Source organism: Callospermophilus lateralis, chromosome 8 (genome assembly GCF_048772815.1).
Source record: "Callospermophilus lateralis isolate mCalLat2 chromosome 8, mCalLat2.hap1, whole genome shotgun sequence".
Lineage (NCBI taxonomy): Eukaryota > Metazoa > Chordata > Mammalia > Rodentia > Sciuridae > Callospermophilus > Callospermophilus lateralis.
This window is the reverse complement of record NC_135312.1, coordinates 65,543,758-65,570,766: the sequence shown is the minus strand read 5'-3', so window position 1 is coordinate 65,570,766 and position 27,009 is coordinate 65,543,758. Positions and strand designations below refer to the sequence as shown.

The 27,009-nt window shown below is 34.5% G+C and overlaps 1 protein-coding gene across 6 annotated transcripts in view; it reads left to right on the top strand.

Annotated features, from left to right (window-relative positions):
• Positions 1-27,009, top strand: part of Wdfy3 (WD repeat and FYVE domain containing 3) — a 260,148-nt gene that overhangs the window by 84,055 nt on the left and 149,084 nt on the right. For all 6 annotated transcript variants that reach the window (XM_076865184.2, XM_076865186.2, XM_076865188.2 and 3 more), the window contains 2 exons: positions 15,573-15,783; positions 26,882-27,005. In XM_076865184.2, coding sequence (XP_076721299.2) covers positions 15,604-15,783; positions 26,882-27,005 — 304 coding nt within the window. In that variant the 5' untranslated portion in view covers positions 15,573-15,603. The remainder of the gene's footprint in view (positions 1-15,572; positions 15,784-26,881; positions 27,006-27,009) is intronic.

Genomic DNA, 27,009 nt, shown 5'->3' with positions numbered 1-27,009 from the left:
TAGCTAATGGTAGTTATTGGATCTTTTGGACAAGTTTCTTTAACCTCTTTGAGTTTGTTTATTCATCTATATAGTAGGTATTATGCTATTTTATAGTTGGAAAAAATGAATCAATTTCAGTCAAAACAATTAGCATCATACATGGCTGTGGACCTTAATTCTGTATTTTAGATGAAAACTGACTCAGAGGCAGGAAACAGGAGTTCCTCAACTGTTAGCTCCAGCCCTAGCTACTAATTGTTGATGCTGTCCCTTTAGACTCTTAAAATGATTCAAGGGCAGAATGGCTGGTGTTTTTACTTGGAAAGATAAACCAATGGGTGGAGAAGTTTGTGTGTGAATAATTAATGTGTGCTGAGAACAAAGCTAAAAACCAAAACAAAACAACAACAACAACAAAAAAAACCTGACTGGCTGGAATGATCTGAGGATCAGCCAGTGAAGTCCATTTGTTTTCTTCTGTTGAAAATCTTGTAAAAAGATTCCTGACACTTCTTTCCTCCCTGTAGCCAGAGGTTTCCTTGCTGTACTTTTCCCTAGTCTTTCTTGTGTTTCTCTGGTATAATGTGCACAGCCTCTATCAACCTTCATTATCTTTGCTGCTACCCAGACTTTAGACTCCATGAGCTTAGGTGTCATGTCTGTTTTAAGTGAGTTGTCATTTCCTGGCAAATGGTAAATGCCACATGTGCTGTTGTTGATTTTCACCACTCTACTTCATGGACTACTTAGCAGTATCTACAATCTTATAAATTACTCATGTTTCAGAATATTATAAATGTAAAAGTCGCTATTGAGACACAGTTCTTAACTGTATAGCCACAGAGAGCATGGAAAATTGTGCCAAAGTTGTAATGACTCCAGAATACTAATAGAAAGTTGCTGTCTTTTTGTAAAAGCCAAATCTAGGTAATTGAATACTCTAGAGATATCTTGATGTTCCCAAAGTGACATTGTTGTTGTTGTTGGAGATTATGGGTAGGTTTGTTTGAGGATTAGAAGAAATCTTATTTATCTTGTCATTAAAAATTAGAGTTTGTTTTGATGTTATAAAAAACTCTGCTTTGTTTCCTCTTTTCTCTCTCATGCCAGAGATCTTTCTGGAGCTGAGGGAAGTTGACTTGTCTGGCCTTTCCCTCTTTGGGATCTATTGGCCAGATTCTGTTCCCTGAAGGATTATGATACTTGCCAAGTTATCATCACTGGCTGAGAGAGTCATTTCCTCCTCCCCGAGAGGACAGAGAAGTCTGTCCGGAATTTATTTTTGTTTGTGCCATTCTTAATGGTCACAAACATTCAAAACAAAATAAAACAACAACAGAAAATTTTCAGCTAAGTGTTTCTACCAGTGTGATTTTTTTGTTTTGTTACTTGCTGAGTTGATACAGAATATTTCTTTTAAGGGAATTTTTAATGTCAAAGAATGAAAAGCAATAAAAATTAGAAATAACTGAGAATCATGTTAGTAAAAAATACATATATCTGATTTAAGTGTGGTGCAATTGGGACTAATTTAAGAAATAAATTGGTTGGTATTTAAATATTTAATTTTAGTTGTCTAGTGCAAATATATTCTTAGATAACACAATGGTTAACTAAATTCAGAAGTATTGCATATGTTTATTTCCTTTAAAAAGCTATACTTTTGGCCTGGTGCAGTGGCAAACCCTTTTAATCTCAGTGGCTTAGGAGGCTGAGGCAGGAGGATTGCAAGCCAGCCTCAGCAATTTAGTGAGAGACAACTTAGTGAGAGACCCTGTCTCAAAATAAAAAAATAAAAGGGGCTGGGGATGTGGCTCAATGGTGTACCTTGGATTCAATCTCTGGTAACAAAAACAAACAAACAAAAAGCTATTCATTTAATGAATGGTAGGCATAATATGTCATTGTGTCTAGTATGTGTGTTCTTATGAAATGTTTTTTAACATGTGTTTTTATTTCTAAAAATGATATTATAATATATATTACCATGACAATATATATTCCACCCTGTTTCTTAGTTCCTTTCACTCATCGATATATTTTAAGGTGTATCCATCATAAATAGAGGTGAAATGCGTAATTTCAAATAACTATCCATGATTATGTTATCAATTCTATTTTTTCTGTTCCCTTTCTCTGTGATGAACCCTCTTAAGTCCCAAGCACCACAAACAACAGCATAGTGAACATTTTGTGTGGTGTGGCGTGGTGTGGTGTGGTGTGGTATGGTATGGTATGGTATGGTATGGTATGATTAGATTAGGTTATCTAACACCCAATATAGTAAACAGGTTCCTTATCTTGAAAAAGTTTCCTTGGGATACAGACCTAGCAGTAGAATACAAGATTCTGAACAATATAAGGGTAGGGTGCCTTTTAGATCCTTTACCAGTTGTTTTCCCATCTGACATATATGTGGTTCCTGTTCCTATGTCTAAGAATTTGGAATTTTCCAGCTTTCTGATTGTTGCTAATCTAATAGGTATTAAAATAGTAGCTTTTCCTTATTTTGATCTGCATTTCTCTAATTACCAATTCAATTAAAACATCTCTTGATGTCTTATATCGTCTGCCTTTTGCCCCCCTCAGGATTGCTATATTTTTCTTGTAGATTTGGGAATTCTGTGTAAATTGTAATTTCTATGTTGTCTGTTTTAAATGTTTCAAGTATCTTCTTCCATTGTGTTTCCTCTTTTTAGTTGGTTCATTGTTCTTTCCTGAGCCAGGATATTTAATTTTGGTGCAATTATATTTATCAGTTTATTTTTGTGTAATTTTGAATTTATGTATTAGAAAGTCTTACTTAATTCATAAAGATATCTGTATATGTTTCTTCTATTAACTGTATAGTGTACCCCTCATTCGGTTTTTAATCTATCTTGAGCTTCCTTTAGTAAGTGGCTTTGGGCAGGAGACAAGTTTAATTTTATTCTAAAATTAGTGAGTTTCTCTATACCATTATCTTCTGTTCTCATGTTAGATTCTTAGTACATATGTGGGTCTGTTTCTAAATGCTTATGGCTATACCTTAGTCTCTTTGTTTTTCTATCAATCTTCCACTGGTCTTATTACCACGTTTTGTAGAGGATTATTTTCAAAGCCTAAAAAACTGTGTAAACTGTGATTACCTAACACAGTTCAAGTTTCATGATCACTGTTCCTTCTTATCTTCCTTCAAGAACATATATAATTGTGTTTAGTACTTTAACAAGTAATCACTATTATCCTTTAAACATATATTGAAATTCTTGATCCATTTTTTAAAATGTAATTATATATTCTTCAAATATAATTATATTAAATTCTTAACCACTTGCCTTAAATATTACAGATGGTTCTCACCTTATGATGGTTCAATTTACTATTTACAGTGGTGCAAATGAGGTACATATTCAGTAGAGTCTGTACTTTGAATTTTTAATTTTAATCTTTTCTGAAGCCAGCTGTATGTGGTATGATGCCTTCTCTGGATTCTGGGCGGCAGCAGGGACCCACAGCTCCCAGACAGCCACATGATCTTGAGGAGAAACACTGATACTCTACAGTGTACCATGTTTCTGAGCTGTGATGTGTTGTAGGTTAGTATATTCTATGAGTTTCCCATTTATGAATTTTTTATTTATGAGTTTTTTAGGACATAACCTTATCATAAGTTGAGAAGCATCTATAATGAGATGTGATTGCTTCCTGAGGTCCTTTTTTTCCATTATGTTTAAATATGAAGTTCTTCTTTTCAGGGGAAATCTGGATTAAAATTAAATGAGAAGTTACTTTGTCTGAAGTCTGAGGGCGTACTAAGTGTGTATACTTAATCTAGAAGTATATTAAATGATTGGAAAATTTTTTAATCAAAAGTGGAAGGCAAGTAAGAATGTTTCTAAAAAATCTGGATAAATGCTAAGTTTCATTTTAGGAATAGGATATTTCTAAAAAATAGTTTAAATACCATATTTCAAATAATCAAAGCTGGTGTAGCTCTCCATATTTTGAGTGACATTCAGTGTCTGTTATATTGGGGAAAATAAATCTATACATAAACCAAACTCAAACTAAAATGCTTGGAATAATGTAGCTTTGATCTAGCATGAATCTGTTTTGTGTAATTTTGAAAAGAAATTAAGCTAGCTTTGATTGATGTCTTTGTAAGCTTCTGTTTCCTACCTGGAAAATTTTGCTCAACCCAAATTGTAGTTTTTGTTGATCCCAAATTATAATTTTAAGATATAATTTTGAAATACCACAAACACACATGCATATTTTATTTTGATCATTAAGTAGGATGTTATATATGCTTTCTAGGAAACGTTCAATAGCATAATGAAACTTAATTTATATCCTTTATATGGACAAATTTATTTCTGTGTAAGCCATTGGATTCAAAAGCCTGGACATTTGATATATAATTGATAGATGATGTATTTGATTTTAACTTTTAAATGCTAAACCTGCTAACAGGTATTTAATTTGGTTTCTCTTGTATAGCCTTTGCCCTTTGTCCCAGCTCTAATGGAACTGTTAGGTGGAAAGTGAGAAAGGGCATAGCAGCGTGAGAATAACAGAGGAATGTTTGACTTTCAATTCTGAAATAAACGACAGTTATTTGTTCCTACAAATAATGACAGACTTATTATGGAATGCTTAAAGAGTGAATAAACCTTGGAAATAGTTAAGTGACAACCATTAAGGGGTCTTTGCTTTATTTACTCAAGATAGTATTTATTACATGGCATTCCTTCTAAGAAAAGGATGAGATGTCTATGGGGAAAATATAGTAAACTGATTTGCACTTTGCAATTTACTTTCTTTAGTATCTTATTTTCCCAGAAGTTAGAGAAGCAATATATTTTAAATATTGTCAGTATTTCAGATGGATTTATAAAACACTAAATAGCTAAATGATAAGAATAGCATTTCTCCTCTCTTTCTACCCCAAAGGCATTTTTAAAAATAGCCTACATGTGATCAACAGTGAAATGATGTAATTAGGACATGGCTATTTGTGGTAATCATTCTTGTGTTTTGGTGTGGTGGAAGGGTAGATATATGTAGTTTTCTATTATTTTCTCCTCTCCATCTACCCTTTCTGCTCTCCAGATCTTTTCCCTCAACTCTCTTAGTGATAGAGTGTCCTCTCCAATCATGAGAACATATATACATTTGTTTAATACCAAATGCAAAAATTCTGAGGGAAACAATAATTCTCTGATTAGTAAAGTGCATAAAGTTAGCAACAAGCAATTTTTGCATCTTTGATACTCATATTTGTATCACCATTTTTGTTTTAAATAGTTTCTTTAAGAATTTTATGTTTCTTGATCTTTCTTGTTCATATACCCAATTAAGTAAATAAATGGTAGATTACATATATATATTCCCCCCCCCCCCCACACACACACACAAATTAATTGGGGTAGAGGATTTGCAGATAAGAAGTTTGTTGTCAGCAGGAAGATTCCCTGCTTCACTCTTTCCATCCAGCTATAGATTAGATACTATGTATCTTCAGTGTATTGGGTACAATGACAGACACTAAAAAGTTGAGTCTAATAAAACACAGGTCACTAACCTGACAGTAAATTTATCTTCAAAGAAAAGTGGTAGAGTTCCTTGTTCAGTGGAGGTAACTTCCATAAATTCCAAAATGCTTTTGCTACACCTGTGGTGGGTTGAGAAATAGCCTCAAATGGGATCATGCTATATATTGGCTATTGATTGTTAGCACAACCCTGGTGGAAAGGCTTGAGGTGGCCACCAAGTGTGTGCTGAGAGGGAGTATATGTGAATCTAGGATGTGTGGATGTGAGATGATGGAACAGACATGCACACAGGGTATGTGCACAGAGCTGTTAGAAAGAATGAATTCTAATCCCATTTTTTCTACTTTTAACAATTAGGGTAGTCACCTCTCATTTCAGAACCATCTTTCCTGGGGAAATGTTGCTAAGGTTGTATGAGATGTTTTTTTTTCATGTGCTTCACAGTTACAGACCTACTGTACAAATGCATATACGTTAAAACAGAAACAAATAAACTGGTCTTAATCATCATTTTTACTTGATGACCTTGGAGACCATATTTTAGTTAGAGGCCAATTAGATTTTCATGGGGAAAAAAATGACACTTGGATTCAGTCCTCAAAATAAAAGGAATATATTATTTGACAGGCTGAGAAAGAAACTTGGTGAATTGAAGAGTATTTGCCTCAGGTAAAGCTCTCCGCCTTGCAAAGGGTTTTCAGAAATAACTGTCCTTTCTTATTTATTTATCTTTATGTTTGAGATGAAGCAAGGAATGTACTTTTTTCTTACTTTTTTAAAATTAAAAAAAAAAAAACAGTTCACAGGAGGTAATTTGCTACCAAAAAAATACAAATGATTTCCATGATCCCATGCAATCTATGAGTGAAGAGAATATTACACAGACTGAAATAGAAAGATGGATTAAAATAAAATGTAAATGTAATATTTAGCAATTGATATATGTGTGTGGTAAAAATTTGCTTAGGTTTGCAAATAGTAAAATCTGATTTATTTTATGAAAACATGGACTTTGACAAGGCAATTGAAAAAAATCAATTGTGTGTATATGTAACAATTTATGAAATATAGAATGACCTGTTATGAAACTTTAAGAAGTAGAATATTATCAATGCCATAAAACTTCCTTGTATATTTCCTCTCCAACTTGTTCCCTGCTTCCTTCTGGAAGTGACCTAGAATTTTCTGTTCAGTGGTATGTGTATATGCAAAATGAAAAAAATAGTTTATAGATACACATAATATATAGATACACACAAGCAAAACAATGTGTATAGGAATATTACAGTTTTACTTGTTTGAAAGCTTTCTTTTAAAAATGGTATCATAGATTGTTGTTTTTATTCAACATTTACAAAGATTTACCCAGACTGCTTTGTGTAGTTTGTTATTATTACTTCTGTGTAACATTTAATTATGTGAATATGTCAAAAAATTATGCATCCCCTAATGATGGACACTTACTATTTTCAAATTCCATGATGAAAATAATGCTTCTTATACACATTCTTGCATACATGTCTTTGTGCATATGAGATAAGTGGGCTAGTACCTAGGAGTGGAATTATTCATTCATGTGGTATGCTTATAAATGCCAGTCCATAAACACTATCTCCAAAATATACAACCTGTTTTCTTTATAATTTCACTAATTTGATGTCACATTAAATTTTCAATATAGAATTATTATTAATATCCTATTGCTTCTGTAACAAATCACCACAATCTTAGTGACTTAAAGAAGCAACTGCCAACTTATTATCTTATGGTTCTGGAAGTGAGAAATCTAAAACCGGTCTTACAAGGCCAAAGTCAAGGTGTCCATAGAGCTGTAGTCCTTTGGAAGAATTTAGGGCAGAATCTTGCCCTTGCCCTTTTCAGTTTCTGGTGGCCCACATTCCTGTTTTGTAGCCACATCACTTTGACCCTACTTCTATGGTCACATCTGGTCTCACTTTTCACTCTGCTTCTCCCACTTTGTGATTACTCTTGCTCAGATAATACAGAATAATCTCCTCATTTCAAGATCCTTAATTTAATCACTTGTACAGATTCCTTTTTTGACCAACATACTTACAGATCCTAGGAATTAGGAAGTAGACATTTGGCAAGGAAGGAGGGTGCTTATTGTTGTATTAATTTGCATTCCCTTTACTAGTAATCAGGTAATCAGGTTGTATATCTTTTCATTTATGTGCGGTTTCTTTTCTGTGAAATGTCTTTTTTTTCTTTCTTTTTTTTTTTTTTTAATGAACCTACTGCTTGGCACATGCTAGGCAAGTACTATACCTCTGAGCTACAATCCCAGCCCCTACTTTTTTTTTTTAAATCTTGAGAAAGGTTCTCACAGAGTTGCCCAAGCTGGCCTAGAACTTGGGATTCTCCTTCCTTAACCTCCTGAGAGCTGGGATTATAGGCGAGTCCCACTGTGCCACACCATTTTAATTTTGATAAGGTTGATTTTGTGTATATTTTTGTAGTTTTTGTGTTTTTTTTAAACAAAATTCTCTACCCTGAGGTTGTGAAGTATTTTCCAACATTTTTTTCTACATATGTAAAAGGTTTTTATTTTTCAAATTAATGTTTTTAATTGCTTTAATGGCAAAAGCATAGTAAATATAAGCTACCTGAAGTAGAGCTCGTCGTGGCAGGAACAGAATGAGATTCAGGGAAAGTTGGAGCAAGCATTGATAAATATGTCTCTTGAATTAATGATTAAATTACTAACTTGAAGATATATTCAAATTGCTTTAGGATTGAGGAGGGTCAGGAACTATCAAAGATATGTTGCCAGACAATAAAATGCAAAAAACAAAGCAATAACCTCTAGCATTTCAGGTAAAGGAAAGACCAACTGGGGAAAGCATCCAGGGTGTGAAATTGCATGGCATGTTGAGAGAGCAGCAGTGATGTGGTGTGAACATGGGATTGAGGAGGGATGTGGATGAAGATGTAGTTTCAAGATGAGGTGCACATCAGATTTTGAGCAATCTTTTTCTGCCTTGTAAAGATTTGACTTTATCCCATTATAGACTCATAGGTCTCTTTTAAAGGAAGTCACATGCTTGTCTTTTTGGAAGTTTAGAAAAAATGAATATAGACCCTCCATGGTTGGGGTAAAAACTGGAGTTGGTATTCCGATGGTGCCTTATATGTAGTAGATGCTTAAGGGATTAAATGTCAATTAATTGTGGGTTGGGATTCAGCCACAGGGTCTGCAATGCATTCTTTTGATTATTAGGAGTGAAGATTCCATCTCTTGAATGGATTTCACACTTAGTAGCAGTCATAGGGTTTTGAGGAAGTTTAGGAAGTAAAGCAAATGAGTAAGGGTAATTCTGCTTTAGGTAAAACATAGTACATGTTGACACTGAGTTTTAAGTGCAGTTTATATAATGCTCCCAACATCTTTTAACAAAAATTGTCTTATTTCCTTTTCAAGTAATAAAATGGTGATAAATTTAAAAATATTTTGAGCCGAAGCATCATTGTGTATATGACTAATCAAAAGGTCAAATTTTATCTATATGGATAAATTTTGAGAATAAAATTATAAGAACTCATAAAAAAGGGGATGGGGTTGTGGCTCAGTGGCAGAGCGCTTGCCTCACACATGTGAGGCACTGGGTTCCATCCTCAGCACCACATAAAAATGAATAAACAAAATAAAGATATTTTTAAAAAAGAACTCAGAATAAAAACCCTCATCATTATGTAGCAGTCTGTGAAGAAGCCAGCATTTATTTTGCTATAATTATTTTTATTAATGTCATCATTACTTTTTGAATATTTTGTCTGTGAGGATATGATTCTGTATAGTCTTTTGAATTTCTCACTCTCAAGCCACAGTGATATATATTTCAGCCTCATTCAGTCATGACTTGTTCTGTACTGGCGAGCTGCTTCCTCTTTAGGATGCTTTTGATACTCTGCATGTTGTTGATGCCTCAATTCCCTCTGGGAATTCTAGCTTATTGCCTTTTGTTTTGTCATTGTCTGCTTAACAACCATACTTATCACTATTGTTATTTGTTTCCCTTTCTGCTCCTGCTTTCACATGAGTAGTTCTTAATTTCTGAATTTATAGAGTATTCCCTGAAAAAATGTCCTAAATTATACTTCGGGGTACCAAACACCTTTTAACAAAAATTGTCTTATTTCCTTTTCAGGTAATAAAATGGAACTTAAACAAATCATAAGGTGTTGAATTGGACAGTATCTTTGCTTTCCATAATCTCATATTATTTCTTCAATGTTTAAAAAAAGACAATCAAAATAACAGTTTACACATAGTGTGATAAATTCTATGATAAAGATAGACACAGTCCTATGGGAACAGAGGAAAGTGGGGAAAGATTACACCTGAAACTGGGTTAGGGAATGCTTTTTAGAAGAAAGACCTTTGAACTGAGATTAGCATGCTTAGTAAATACTCAGATGCTGAGGGGCTAGAGGGGAACCCTGCCCCAGCCTCCTGGGAGGTAGTTCAGCCTGAGTGAGAAGGCAGAGCATAGAGACTGCACTGAACTGGTCTCGTGGAGTAGAATTATGGGGAATGAACAGTGTCGATCGTACATATAGTACGGTCAGATAGTGAGGAAGCTTAAAATTTATACTTTTACTAAAGCTATGGAAATCAGTTAGTCATTCCTTCATTCTTACTATGTACTGATCCTTAGTGAGGTGTTATGGATTTGAAGAACACAGTTGGATATTCAGGAATTCGTAGTTTACTATGAGAGAGATTCATAATTAAATAGCAAGAAATTATTTAAGAAACTTTTCAATTTAGAGTAAAAGGTTCATGTAGTCTTATTCTGAAGATGTTTAAGAAGTTCTCTAAAGGCTTTCTATAGATAGAACTAAGATACATAAATTATAAAGTTTTAATTTTTTTGTGTTTTGATGATGTAATTTTCACAAATTACAGTAAATCTATCACACCCAGAAATCGGGTTTATGATCAGGTACACACTAAGTAAGTATTGTAAGTAGGAATTGAACCTAAGACTTGAATTGCAGAGCCTGAGTAACCATTACTGTCTCTCTTAATGGTGCATATCCTATAACCAACTATAAAGTACCCTGGTGGGATCAAAGGTAAACCAGAAACAGCTAGAGATTTGGGAAACTCTTCTCTGAGAAGATAACCTCAGAGCTGGAGGGTGGGGAGATTGGGAAATGCTAGCAAAAGCAGAGGAGGAGGGTCATGCTTGGCAGAGAAGACAGTGTATCTAAACATACAGAGAATTCAAAGAACCCGTCAAGGTAGGGCATGCCTTCATGGTGGCACAATTTTGAGTAGAAGAGGTGGCTTAGTGAGAGATGAACCTGGGTAAATATATGAAAACAGAGTTTATAAAAACTTAAAGATATTAGATTGAGGTGTTTCAATTTATTCTTAGGCAATAGAGAATCAACAGAGGTTTTAAATCAGAAAAAATGGGACTATGTATCTTGGAAGATAACGTCGGAGCTATAGGAGAGATGCATCAAGGCAGAATACCAGTCATGTGGTGGTGGTATTTAGATTAATTTTATTGATAATGTCAAAGAGGAACCTTTGGTTCTGTTGATTTTTCCCTGTAGTCTTCCTGTTTATGTTTTTATTTTATTTAATCATTTGGAGAGTGTATTCATTTGCTGGGCATGCTTTGATCCTCAGTACCTCATGCATGCTAAGCAGGTGCTCTACTACTGAACTATACCTGTAGCCCTTCCTGCACCCCACCTTTTTCTTTAATATTTTTTATTTGATGGGCCTTTATTTTATTTGCTTAATTGTATGTGGTTCTAGGAATCAAACCCAGTGCCTCACGCATATGAGTCTAGAGCTCTACTGCTGATCTACAACTCTAGCCTCCCTTCCTGTTTTTAATCTCATTGATTTCTGGCCTAATTTTTATTATTTTATTTTCATTTATTTTGGTTTCTTTAAACTTACACAGCTCCTCTTCTTCTAATTTCCTATGACAGAATTGTAGATTTTTTCTTTTGTGTTGTATGCATCTTATTGTTATAATTTTCTTCCATGAACAACAGCTTTTGCTGCATTTTTAAGATTTCAATAAGTTTTATTTTCATTTAGTTTATGTTTTTAAATTTCTTATGACAATTCCTTGACCTATGTGTTATTTGAAAATATGTTGTTTAATTTCCAAACATTGGGGCTTTTCCAGTTGTATTTCAATTATTGATTATTTAATTCCATTGTGTTCTGTGACTGGTCAGATGCTTTGTATGATTAAGTTTGTTAAGATACATTTATGGCCCAGGATGTTGTCTGTTTTGGTTAATGTTTCTTGTGAGCTTAAAAGAGGATGTGTTCTGTTTTGTTGGACAGAATATTCTGAAGAAGTGGCCTATAGAATGAGATCAAATGCTTGCAAACCAATATCTGTTAAGGGGTTAAGATCTAAAATACATAAAGAACTCATATAAGTCAGTAGCAGAAACCCAATAACCTAATTTAAAAATGGACCAAAAGACCTGAATTGACAATTCTCAAAAGAGACATACAAATAACTGTCGCGACCCCTTGCCCGCAAGGAAGACGTAACTCAGGAATCTTCTTTTAGCAGTTTATTCAGGCCTTGATTAAAATATCTTTTAGTGACCCCCCTCCTACCCGAGCGCCCAAGCACAGCCTAATAAAGCCTCCCACGTACCAATCTTAAGCTGCCACGTGGATCTTTCTTATAGGGTGGCAAGGGATAGCGTGCCAACTCTCCACAAAAGAATTTGTTTATCACAGGCCACAGTGGAAGCCGGCACCATCTTCTAATGGCGGCCACAATCTACAACAATGGCTTACCACAAATAACCAACAGTTTTGTGAAACATGTGCAACATCTTCTATCATCAGTGAAATTGCAAATCAAAACCACAGTGAAACATTACCTTAGGCCGGTTAGAATGGCTATTGTCCAAAAGACAAAGGATAACAGTTACTGGCCAGAATGTGGGAAAAAGAAACCCTTGAAGGCTATTGGAAATGTAAAGTGGAATAGCCATTATGGAAAACAGTACAGAGGTTCCTTAAAAACTTAAAAATAGAAGTTCCTTATCTGACAATCCTACTTCTAGGTATATATCCAAAGGAAATAAAATTAATATCTTGGAAAAGCTATCTATTCTCCCTTGCCTGTTGCAGGGTTATTCACAGTAACCAAGATACAGAAACCACCTAAATGTTTCTTTATAGATGAATAGATTTTTTAAATAAATGAGGTGAGATTGTATACCTAGCAGAATAATATTCAAAAATTTAAAAAGGAGGAAATCCTATCATTTGCAAAAACATGGGAGAACACACAGAACCTTGAGAATTTATGTTTAGTGTGAAATAAGCCAGTTGCACAAATATAAATACTATATGATCTTACTTACATAAGGAATCTAACATGGTCAAACTCCTAGAAGCAGAGAGTAGATTGGTGGTTGCCAGGGGCAGGAGTAAAGGGGGAGATGCTGCCAGGTCAAGGGTACAAAGTAGTGTACAGCAGTAGTTACAGTACTACTGTTCTATTAAGTGTTCTATTGAAAAAAAATTTATATAGTAACCTGTGAGATTATGAATGTTATGAACTTGACTGTGGTAATTATTTCACAGTGTATACATATATCAAAATGTCAAGGAAGTTTGGATACCAGATACCGAAATATATAGTTACAGAGGAGGAATAAGTTCTCAAGTTCTGTAGCACAGTAGGGTGACTCTAGTTCACATTAATTTATTACATGTTTTATAAAGAACTGGAAGAGAGGAGTTTGAAGCTTCTCAACACAAAGAAATGATAGATGTTTAAGGAGGTGGAAATGCTGGTAACTCTGTTTGGCTTTTTACCCATTGCATATGTATAGCAAATTCTTACACTGTGCCCCATAAATACGAAAAAATACATTTCTTTAATTTTTTTAAATTAAAATGTCAAGTTTTATACTTTAAGTATAAACACATTTTATTTTTGAATTATACTTGAATAAACATAGACCAAAAAGGCAGAGTTAGCCAGTTGTGGTGGCACACCTGTAATGCCAGTGATTCAGGAGGCTGAGGCAGAAGGATCGAGAATTCAAAGCCAGCCTCAGCAACTTGGCGAGGCACTTAGCAACTCAAGGAGACCCTGTCTCTAAATAAAATACAAAAAAGAGCTGGGGATATGGCTCAGTGGTTAAGTGCTCCTCGGTTCAATCTCCAATACCAAAAAAACCCAAAAGGGCAGAGTTAATCCTCTCTTTGGTTCACTTGCTTAACTTGGAATGAGGAGCATATGAGATGGTCTCAGTTTGATTCCTGACTTTTTTTTTTTTTATTGACATAGACACGTAGACTCCTTTGGAAAGCTTGGGATCTCTTAGAAAAAAGATTTCTAAGTATTAGAGAATCATGAATCCCATAAGTCCCATTCACAGTCTCTAGTTAGGAACACTGGCTATAGGCTGAGAATACAGCTGTGAATAATCTGAAATGTTAACTAATTTACAAAAATTTCATAGTCCATTTCCAATTTTATTTTTGTTCTGGGAATTTTCAGAACTGGATGAGTGCATGATAGATTGATATTTTGTTAATGTTTGGAAGACTTAAATATTTTCCAAGAATGAATATGTTAGATAGCTTTGAATTGGACTGATTTCTATTATTTTGTAGTTAAATGTACTCAGCTCTTAACCTGTGTGCCCAAGCACTCTGTCCTGCATCTGGGCACTTGAGAATGTACTGAGTTCTCTTTGCGCAGTACTCATTCAGTACAAATTAGTCAGTGACAGAGCTCTAACCAGAGCATATCTTTCTGCTCCTCACCTATGATTTACATCCTGCTCTTCTCTTGAAAGGGAGCTAGAGTACAGAAGCATATTCTTGTAGCCAGATAGGGAGTTCACTAAAAATTCTCAAGTGCAAGTGTGTTTCGTTGCTTATTCTTATCTTTTAAAAAATCAATAAGCAGGTGTTTAGTAAATAAAATTGTATTCTGAAGTACTTTTTCATTTCTTAAGAAATGGCATCTCGTTTGTATAGTTATGCAGCAAAATTAAAAATTAATCTCAAGTTATGACTGCTTCCCTACAGATTATAAAAGCAAATTGCTTTTTATCCAAATTCTGCATATCCATAATGTTCTCCCAGTCTTCCGGGTTCCTTTTGTAACATATCCTGTTTTTGTGTCTGAAATTAGCTAATTGTTGGCACAGTTAGTAGTGGTTGAAAACATCTAAGGATGCTTTCTAAAAGCTCAGTGTTATTGATTCTGTGTATTCTTTAACTCAGTGGTTAGTTTATTTTTTAAATCCAACTCCAGAAAAGGGTAGATTTTACATTATGATTCAATATACGCTCGTTCACTCTCACCTGAAATATACTTCATGAAACCATAGTTATCCTTGCCATATGTGGTTCAATATCTTCTATGCTGTTATTACTTTAAAGAAAAAAAAATTCATCACTACTCACAAAAGGAATCAATATAACTTACTTAAGGGTTTTTTTTTTGAGAAAGTGTTCTTTTTTTATGTGATAATTTTCACTGTTTCTTTATGGATTCATAAGATATATTGTGATATTCTTTCACTTAATTTGCACATTTTTAAACTGTTAACAAACTGTTCATCAGGCACATGGAATTTACTTATCTAGTAAAAACTGATATAACAATATAGAAGACTTTGGTAGTTTTGAGTTTGGGGATTCTTTGAGGTTAGGGAGAACTTTCTATTTGTTTTATTCTTTTTTACATATACTTAAAAATAAAGTAATATTAATAGCAACATTTGTGATCACTTTGTTGAATTTGATATAGTTAACTTTATTAGAAATATTTTTTATTTGTCTAGTTAATGTTTTATATTTTATATAAAATGTAGTAAAGCCAGAAGGAACTTTTGAGTTCCCAAAATTCAAAATTTGTCAGTCAGGGAGATTTATCAAAATTAACTTTGCTTATACTAGAGAGAATTTTCTATTTTTAGGACTTTTTATAGGCTCTTAAATGCATGCTCAACCTGGTCAAGGTGGTGACATTTTGACTGTTATGCATTGACATCTTTCTACAGAATTAGAAGTGTTTATCACCAACTAGCCAAGATGAACATGGTGAAGAGGATCATGGGGAGGCCGAGGCAGGAGGAGTGCAGCCCGCAGGACAATGCCTTGGGACTGATGCACCTCCGCCGTCTCTTCACTGAGCTGTGCCATCCTCCCCGGCACATGACTCAGAAGGAACAAGAAGAGAAATTATACATGATGCTTCCAGTGTTTAACAGGGTAAGACCAGGTTCCAAATGTAACTTGCAGGACCGGATGTCCTTACAGGAGTCTTAAGGTAAATGGTAAGTCATAGGTAGAAAAAAACTATAGGATGACCTCTTGATATTTTCATTCATTTAGAAATTTGCTGTAAATCAGTGTGACTTCATGTGAAACCTGGTCAGAATGAACTATATTTGGTGAAACCTAACAGATAAAAGGAAAGCTTTGAGGTTTGTGAAATGTTCCTATAATGGCTGAGCTTTGGAAGAATGAAGATTGTAAATTAACATTTGTGTTATTTCTATTGTTTTGAAGGTGGCAAGCTTACACCAAATGGTACACTTGACCATGTTCTTTGTACAATTTTAAATATTATATGGTTTGCTTTTTTGGTTTGTCCTGTTTTCTATGAGATTTAGCAAAGACATAGTTATAGGCTATAGACAAAATCTAAATAGAGTTAATGTCTTAATGTATTTTGGTGATTATATGTAACAGTCTTATTGGAGCTTTTTAAAATCACTTTTTTATGTTGATCAAAAATTTATAAGTACATAGTTTTTAAAAGTTCCACAACTTTATAGTTTCCCTACTGCTTTCTATAGCTAATTGCTGCTACCACTAAAGCTTTTTAATAGCATGCTTTAACTGCTGTTTCTTGATTATTCAGTTTTAATTGACCTCCTACTAAGGAATATGAGAATTTGCCTTTTTAACTTCCTGACCCACTAAGCCATAACAAACATATTCACACTGTCTAATGCATGCTATGCTCTTATCCTTTCTACATGGTTGTGCCATTTGTATAAGCAATATTCAGTGTTTACTCTCCACTGACTGTGGTGTAAATATTGCTCAAAAATGAATCAGTGGTAGAGCATGCCTAATATGTATCAGGCACTGAGTTTGACCCTTAGCACAACATAAAAAGTAAATAAGTAAAATAAAGTTATTGTGTCCATCCACAACTAAAAATATGTTTTAAACAATGAACTTGTAATATGTCACCTTTTTATTTCCAGTATTATGGAACTCAATTTTCCCTAGACCTCTTTTACAGTTTCTATCTTTCTCCTCATGTATCTCTTTCTGTTTGTCCTTTCTTTCTCCTTTCTTTGTCTCCCTCACTCTTTTCTTTTTTTCTATTTCTAGTTCTTGCCTTTGTCCTGCCCCTTTTCCTCCCCTACCTTTCCTTCTCTCCCTCCCATCCTATTTCTCTTTCTTTCTGTCTCTTCTCCTCCCCTCCCCTCCCCTCCCCTCTTCTCTCCTCTCTTCTCTCTCTCTTTCTCTCTCTGCTTTCATCTCCCTCTGTCTTCCCTTTCTCTGTTATTCTTTCCCCCACCTCTACCCTTTCTTGTTTTGTTTTGTTTTGTTTTGTTTGCTCCTGTTTCTCCCCGGCTCTATTTCTTCCGTCTCCACTCTTGTCTCTTTATCTCTTTCCTGACTCTGTCTTGCCTACATCTCTGGCTCACTAGTCCTACTTGGTCTTTATATTGTTCATTCTGTTAGTCTGTCTTTGTTTCTGAAAATTTCTAGGCACTTTATTTCTCCTCAGTGTTAGTGTTATTGAAGAATGAAATATTGAAACATTGGAAATTATATGTGCAAAGGTGGACATTTTAAGTGGTAAGATGATCTTACCACTTGTTTAGATACCCCTCACCCCCCACATATACTTTTTTTTTTTGGTACCAGGGATTGAACCCAGAGATACTTTAGCACAGAGCCACATCCCCAACCCTTCTCATTTTTAATTTTGAGACAGAGGCTCTCGTTAAGTTACTGAGGCTAGCTTTGAACTTGTGATCCTCTTGTCTCACCTCTCAAGTCACTGGGCTTACAGGTGTGCGGCACCACACCCAGTGTGACTCTTCAGTCTTAGTATTATCCAGAAATCATTTATTTTGGGTATATTGATATCCCAGGAAGGGGATTTGTCCAATCTGCCTAGAGTGTGTTAGCCTAACTGGTAGTGTTTTCGTATAGCCAAATTGAAGAACTAGGTTGGTACTCATGTTCAGAAAGTTGACATTCACTTGATCTTTAGTTTTCACCGATCAATGATCTTGTCTTCAATTTGCACATATCCCTGTTCTTCCTCTCTAGGAATAGCACTAGGGATTAGCATTCACCTTAATTTTCCTGGCTGTAAAATAAGAATATCTACCTTATGAGGTTATCATAAGGATTAAATAAGATAATATACATAAGACAATTAATAAATATTTTTCCTTAGGAACTTGTATATATTATTATTTTTGTTACTGAATTAAAAATAAAAGCTCTAGAAGACAAAAGCAAAGATTATAAACTATTTATGCTAAAGTAATTGTTCATGTTATGTATTACACAGACCAATCTATCAGCTAATGTTGATAGCAGAAGTGGGGAGATTGACCTTGTGTATTCTGTTTGCTTGTTTTGTCCCTTCATTTATTCTGTTTTGTGTGTTTACAAAGTCATTCAGTGAACTTTTGTCAAATAAGTATACATTGTATTATACTGCACTATGCATTGGCATTTCTGAGATGAAATGTAGTGAATATATAAGCACAAAAACAGATAAAACAATAAGAAAGAATGAGTATAACTATAAATGTAGGTACCGTAGTTACTGAAGAGTCTGTAGGGACCAGAAAAGGAAAGTCTTTCTTAAGAATGTGATGGATTCTTGAGTTCTTAAAAGATAACCATTAGCCAGATTGGAGATAAACAGGGCTAAATTAACCAAGAAGGTAATAGAAGTTAAATGATTAATTAAGACAAAAGGCAAGAAGCATGTTTATATGTGCCAGCATCCATCAGCCATCTAAAAACCTGATTTTACATCAAGGAAGGCAAAACATAAAAGACTGTTGAGATGGATAGGAAGCAGATCACAATAGCTTTATAAGTAATGTTCACAGTTAATACTTTTTCCTGGAGGCATACAGTGCCAAGGAAGTAGTTTAAACAATAGAATAAGAGCAGAAGGAGCCAAGGCAAGGTTGTCTCCTACACTTCCAGTTTGGGAAAGTTGGTGATTGTTTTTACCAGTTGCTGAGAAAGACAGGTTTTAGAGGGCAGATCAGTGTGGGTCACTGGGTCAAAATTATTTATGAGCTTCCATGGTGGAGGTTTTTAACAATCGTTTAGAACCTCTTGTGAGGAGACTTGGCTCAATACATGCTTTGGGGACCCATTAACAAAATGTTGCAGTTGAAACTCTAGAAGGGCAAAAGAGATAACTCATGGCTCATTTTGGCAAGTTAGAAGAACAGCAGGCTAAAGATGAACAATGGAGAAATAAATATTGAAAGAAAGAAAGAGAATCCCTAAAGGATACTGAACAGGAGCTGGTTAGTAACAAAACAGAACCAAGAGAGGTTGATGTTTAACAACTTGAGATAAAAATCTGATGAAGAGCAGTCAACACTGTCACATATAATAGAACCAGTAAGATGAGGATTTGGTCATGGGATTTTTCAGAATTGGAATTCATTAGAGTGGTTTAGCCAGAAAACATTGGAGGAATTGAGTAGTGAATCTGAGTTGAGACCAGACAGTAAGTATATGCTAAACTTTGAGAAATTAGAAAGAAAGTAGAACATAGGAGATTGATAGAGGTTATCTTGGTCAGTTTGGTGTTGCTATAACCAGATACCTGAAATTGGGTACTTTATTTTTTAAAAGGTTGGAATGTTCAAACAGCATGGCACTGGCATGCTGGCAAGGGCCGCCTAGCTGTGTTACCACATGGTAGAAAAGCAGAATGGGAGCAAGCTGTATACAGAAGGGGCCAAGCACATGAGGCAGCCTCACTTTATAAAAACCCATTCTCCTAAAAACTAATCTAGTTACATGAGACTTGATCCTCTCTTGTGATACAGCATTAATCCAGTTGTGAGGGTGGACCTTCCACTAGACCCCATCTCTTAGTGGTTCTTAACATCTTAGTTCCAGCACATGAACCTTTAAGGTACAAAGCATAGCCAAGCCACAGCAGTGATGAAGTTGGCAATAAAGGGGGTTTTGTTTACATGTTTATAATGTTTTGCTTTGTTTTGAAAGATGAGAGAGACGCAGGCATACTCATAAAGAAAAGAGAAGAAACCAGCAGAGCAAGAAATTTGGAAAACTTCAGGAGAAAGTGAAAATAAATTGAGGAAAGGAGGAGTGTGAAGTCAAATTATAGGTGGATGAATGAGCCTTGAATAGGAGAAAGACAGTTTATCCTGTGGGAAAGCAGATTTTGCTGGAAGTGAATATAAATTTATATGTTAGGTGGTAAGTAGGATCTTGCTTGATGACTTTTAAGATTCCTGTTGTCATCTGTAGAAGATACGGCCTATTGATAGTCTGGAGTAAACAGATTGAGTAGGAGACTTATGGAAATTTGTGATGGTTTAGAATATCAATATAAGAGAATGCAAGAGACACCCAGAAATAAGAGATAGTTGAACAAGAGCAACATAAGAATCCATTAGTTTTGAGGGTCTAGTGACTATTAAAGATAATAAATTTATGCTGGATCTTATCTTTCTTGTAGAACAAGAGAAGGGAAATGCCTGATTTATTGGGACTGAGATTTTGCTGGGCTGGTGAAGCAGATAGGCAGAACTGAAAGGAAGGAACAAAGAGATTAGTTTACATATCATCAATGGGCATGTGTTTGATAAATGGAAAGAAGATGGAAACATTAATCCATTTAAAGAACACACATTTTCTAATTTATGAATTTAGAGTCCTGACTATCTGCTGAGAATGATGAAGGGAGGAGGTGGTAGAGAGAAACTTGAGGAGAGGTGTGGGAGGGTTAAAATAGCTATTTTTAAAATGGGAGAGGAAACTAACTGTGGACAAGCCTTTATTTCAAGCTCTGTTCTAATAAGTCTTTAATTTATATTGGAATCAGTTCTGAGATTTTAAAATTTTGTTTAATTTTAATCTTTTTTTATTAATGTCATGATATGCTATTGGCTACTGTGCCGTTTAAAGTAGTTTTGTTTTTTCAGACTTATGAACATTTACAAGACAATGATATGTTTAGAGCAATTATGGGAATAATCGTTTGTAGCCCCTCCCCTTTATACTGGGGTCAGAACCCAGGGCCTTGCATGCATGCAACTGCTCTCTGTCACTGAGCTATACCTGTAGCCCTGTTCTCAGCTCTTAACATGAATTATTAAGTAATATCCCACATATATGTCTCCCATGTATTGCATCAGTTAGGTTTTCACAATTAAAGTGAGTCTTGATTTGTGCTTAATGGTGAATAATCCATAATACTGCTAGACCTGGGCATCTATAGGATAGTTTTTAAAGTCTGATTAATCATTATTTCAGTGTTTGATGTTTGCTTTTTACATGAGTTGGGAATTGACATGTGTTGACTATTTTCTTTGGGTCAGGTTTCATGCTGGGTTCTTGAAATGCCTCCTGTGATCTTCATCACAGCCCTACCAGGAGGCTGCTGCTGTCTTCCCTCCCACTGATTCTCTCAAACTGAAAGATTATGGTGGTATATGAGAGTAAGCTGAATAATATTTATTCAGAATTCTAAAAAAATAATAAGCTTTTAGTCCCAAGAACAAAAGCTTATACAGAAAATACTTGGTTTAAACTTATTCAAAATGAGTAGCCCTTTTAGCTGTCTAAAAATCCATTTACTACCAATGTTAATTACCTTAGTATTTGTTATCATACGTCATTATGTATTTTAGAAATAATCTAGATCTAGATCTTTTTTTTTTTTTTTTTAAAGAGAGAGTGAGAGAGAGGGATAGAGAGAGAGAGAGAGAGAATTTTAATATTTATTCTTCAGTATTTGGCGGACACAACATCTTTGTTGGTATGTGGTGCTGAGGATCGAACCCGGGCCGCACGCATGCCAGGCGAGCGCGCTACCGCTAGAGCCACATCCCCAGCCCTAGATCTAGATCTTTAAGAGAATCTCCTTGTTTTTTAACTTATTTCTGATTTGTATGTGAGAAATATCTAAATTGAATACAGTGTTCTTTTTAAATTCCTTAGAAATAATCTTTACTTTTGAAATTGTTGGATTTGGAGGGAAGATACTGAAGTTTAGTATTAAACAAGGGAGCTCCAAAATCAGAGGAACTATTCTGTTATAGCTTTATTACTTATTATATAAGATCAATACAGTTGATAAGTTGAGTATGGCTTCAGTCTGTGCGACACTGCACTTGCTGGATTCACCCCTGAAATAAGTGCTCAAGGATTCTTCCTGACTTGCTGGAAAAACTGGATGGAAAAGGCACCCAGTGCAAATGAGAATGCAGTTCTCACGGTGTGAGTTAGGCATTATTTCTTCTCCCTTTAGTTTGTGGTACTCAGAAGCAAACAAAAAGGGAAAAAAATGTAAGATGAGGGAAAGTCTTAACCGATTTACAGTATGAAATAATGTAATTACATCTTAATTATTAATTTTTTAGCATTGTTATTCATAGCAAATTATTTAGGGACTAATGATAATCAATACCCTATTACTGAATTTTAGAAATTATAAAATTTTAAGAAATAAACTTCTATTTTAGAAAAATTTGTTAATATTCCAGCCTGTCTTTTAAATTTTTGTTGACTACCATCATTCAGTAACAAATATTTCTTGAACCTCTACTTGATGCACCATGAATTTGCTTTGAGAATGCCAAAAATAGTTGAAGAGTTGCCAGGAAATTTTCTGAAATTTATTAGGGGAGTTTTAAAAGTGACCCTTTTGTGGGAGCTGAGAAGGTAGCTCAGTGGTAGAACAGTTGCCTAGCATCTGGAAGTCCCTGGGTTAATCCCCTTCCTTCCAGAAACAAAACCAAAACAAACTATATAAAACAAAACAAACCATGTTGTCTCTGAAGGGGAACAGTATGTTACAGTGATAGGATTCATACAAAGTTTAATTGAGAAAATACAGTATTGACTGATTAAGAGCCCAGCTTAGAATCAGACAGACCTAGTTTTAAATTCTGTCTCTGCCACCTCCTGGCTTAAGTTAGCTTCCCTAACCTTTAATTTCTTTACCTGTAAAATGTGGATACTAATATCACCTATTGTGTAGGATTTTATGAGATTTAAATGACATTTCAAATGCTTGAATAGTATTATGCACATTGCAAGTGCTTATTGTATGGTAATTATTTGCATTTTTATAGAATGTGCTAGAAGGTATTTTTGTTTCTTAGTACTCTGAGTTGTAAATGTCACAAATCATATTATGGAATCATCCCTTTTCAGTTGAATGTGTTGGTTGACTCCTCTTGCCCAGCTCTCTCCCCTGACAGAAGAAGAAACAACCAAAAGGGAAATTATTCCTGAAAATGAGAAGTAGAATTCAGCTATGCTCCATCCCCTGTGACAGACACTTATATACATGTTGGAGGCTTTTGTTTAGTTGGTGAAAACATACCTAGTATTTTTAAATTTAATCTTTGAAGTCAGTTACAAAAAGTACACTCTTTTTTTTTTTTTACTACATTATTATTACAGTCAGCATTATCTGATTTAGATTTTAGTTCCAGTATCTCTCCAGCCTTATTTTGTACCACTTCCCCTCTCATACAGAGTGTTCCAGCCTGACCAGCCTCTTCTTAGTTCGCAACACTCCAGGCCCCTTCCCACATGGAGGTGTTACGCAGCTCTGGAAACCTCTTTCCTTGTGTCATCCTTCATCATTCTCTGGCATCACTGTGGTTCACCCAAAGACCTCCTTGCACAACCTTTCTCCCACTTCAAGCATTCTGTTTTTAGTTACCCTGTTTTACTTCGTTTATTACACATCACTGTCTTAACAAAGTTTTAATTTCAGTAATTTTTTTTGGTGCCAGGGATCAAATCCAGGGCCTCATATATGCAAAACACATGCTCTATCACTGGATTTTACTCCCACCTAATTTTAATATCTAAACGAACTTGCTAAACATTTGTCTTCTGTACTAAAATGTAAACTCCATGAACAGTGGAATATTTGCTTTATTTACCTTTGTATTCACAACTCTTAGAATACTGTTTGGCACATAAATATTTGCAAATGCATAAGTGCATGAATCAGTGGTGTGTGTTTACTACACTAATACTGTTATGTCAGAGAACAGCGCTTGTTCATTTTTAGATTAGCAAATAGAACGTAGTTCTTATCTTTTAAAATTTATTTTTTACAGAAAATAAGAGTAAATATTAGAGTTTGAGAGAAAATTTAGTTGCAGTTTCAACAACGTATTTGCCCAGCGTGAAGACTGCTTGAATACCAATATTCTTGTAATGCACAAGGACTAACTATTTGTTTTATAAAGTGGTCTTAATTCTTACAAATAAAATACTTCTTAATACTTGTTTTTTAAAAATTTTTTTTAGATTTTGATGGACTTTTATTTTATTCATTTTTTAAAAATTAATATGAAATACTCAGAATTGAACCCAGTACCTCACACATGCTAGGCAAGTGTTCTACCACTGAGCCCCAGCCCCAACCCACTTCTTATTTCTTAAGATCAAAATATGATACACATCAATAGACTATGAATAATAGGAATATTTATAAACAACTCCATTAAAAAGATACATATTCATTTTTGCATAGAGGTAGAACTCAAGCATGTGTCATCTTTAGGCTTTTCAGTTTCACCTACAGTTTGTTAAAGAATATGAGTCTTATTTAGTGGATGATAGGTTAACTCAACCACACAGCACATATCAAAATAGAAAAAAAAATTTACTAAGCAATTCTTCTCCTCCTCCTCCCCATCCTCTTCCTCCCCCACCTCCTCCTCCCTCCTCCTCCTCCTCCTCCCTTCTCCCCCCTCCTTCTTCCTCCTTCTTTGTCCTTCTTCCTTCTTCTTCCTTTTTTTTTTTTTTTTTTTTTTTAAAAACATTCCTGGGATTGAACCTAGGGGCATTCAATCAGTGAGCCACATCCCCAGCCATTTTTATTTTATATTTTGAGACAGGGTCTCACTAACTTGCTTAGGTCCTCTCTAAGTTGCTGAGGCTGGCTTTGAACTTGCAATCCTTTTTGCCTTAGCCTTCCGAGCAGCTGGGATTACATATGTGAACCACCATGCCCTGCTCATTGAGTAGTTCTTGAAAAATACATTTATTTGTTTTTTGAGATTAGTGAAAAATGCTCCTTTGTTAACTTAATTGAATAGACTGGATTCCTGGACAAAAGGAATTGTTTTATTTAGTGTTTTCAACTTAATTCGAAGGAGTTTCTAGGAACCATGGTAGTACCTGTTCTAAAGACATAGGAAACGGTCTCTCTTAAAGAATATTATGTTATTTTGATATCTTTTCATTAAGATCTGTGGGAGATTTTTTTTATATTATGATATGACAAATATAAATACTTTCTTAAGTACATTTTTTTCTTATCTTTGTGAACAGTGCGATTAAATTTTTTCTCTTGTTTATTGGAGCCAAAACTCATGACCAAAACATGAAAAACATAGAGGTCTTTTTGGTCTTTTATTTTATTTTTTTTAATATTTATTTTTTAGTTATAGGTGGACACAATATCTTTATTTTATTTTATGTAGTGCTGAGGATAGAACCCAGTGCATCACGCATATGAGGTGAGTACTCTACCTCTGAGCCATGACCCCAGCTCAGAGGGGTTAAATAAAAGACCAGGGCTAATGGTCTTTTATTTTTATGTAGTCTTTTTTCCCCAGTCCATGTTTCTAGCCTCAGGGTTGGTTGTTTTTTTTTTTTTTTTTGCATATTAGTTTCATTTTCTTTCTTCCTTTCTTCATATGTTCCCATGTTATCCTCCAGTGCTACTTGAATATTGTCTGTAACTAGGTTGTGGAGGCAGCCAAAGTAGAAACACATAATATCTAGGGAACATCCTACAAAAGAAAAAGAGGTAGTTTGGGAAGGAATATGAACATGAATTAATTGGGTTTCTTGGCTTTAGTGACATTTGGACAGTAATAAGAATACCAAAAGAGCATTGTAGTGGAGAGGTGTTTAATGGCTCTAGAAAGAAATTCCTTGCAGTTGTGAAAAACACTTTAAAAATAATATTTTATGGTACTTCTTGATATACAGACATTGAAATACCATTTCCTTTCCTATGATGGCCCATCCAGGTTTCATTTTCTTATTCTCTTTGCTGAACCAATTCCCACTTTATCTTTAAGAATTGTTTATTCTAAAGGTCATTTGTCTTAAGTTTTTGTGAAAACAGTTTTAAGAGTCTTCTATTTGTTTCCTTTATTTCTCTCTTTTTCACAATAGTCTTATCTTGGAAATTATTGTATTTAGAATTTATCAATTCTGAGATACACAGTGAAGTTAGTGAATTCTCTATTCAGCCCAGGATTTAGCAGTAGATCATTCTACACTTTTTCCTTCACACTGTGTCTGATTACCATTGACGAACCTTGAACCTTATCCCTTTCTGTAAGTTCTCAATTTAGGTTTTCTCAGACAAGGGTTGTATTTTCTAAAGTTTGTCATTGAGATTGATTCAGATTTTGTAGATAATGTCTTTTTTTCCTCATTAGTGTTTCAAATAGTTCATAAAATACAAATCTAGAGTCTGTATACACAAAAAGCAAACAAAGTATAAGAATTACATTATGATGACCTTTAAAATATGCGATGGATAGCAGAAAAATTCACTTTAAAAAATTTCTTACTTTTGCTACAGTAGAGAGGTAGTCAGTAATTATTTCTTAATGATTTCAAGGGCAATGTTTTCATTTGTCTCTGTAGAAAAATATATTTTTACAGTTTTTAGGGTAATATCATTAGGCAAATTTTAGCTTTTTTTTTAACTCCCCTAGATGTATAGATGATGGCTTTTAGATTTCATTTATTTAATCACATATTTTATTTATTTAATCATATATTAAATAAATAAATAAAGGTCCACTGTCTTTTCTTCTCATAATCATATATAATTTATTTAATCATATTCAACAAATTATTTAATACATATGAGAAAATGTGTCTAGATGTAATCTATTAAAAGAGATATGTTTTAAACATAATCAGACCCAAAGTTATTGTGTAACTATACTATGTGACTTGATCTTCAAATTATGCCACACTTTGAAATTCACAAGCATACACAAAAAGATAATACAACTTCATTAAAATTGTTCTTTCTCCATAGGTTTTTGGAAATGCTCCACCAAATACAATGACAGAAAAGTTTTCTGATCTTCTGCAGTTCACAACCCAGGTCTCACGACTAATGGTGACAGAAATTCGAAGGAGAGCATCAAACAAATCCACAGGTAT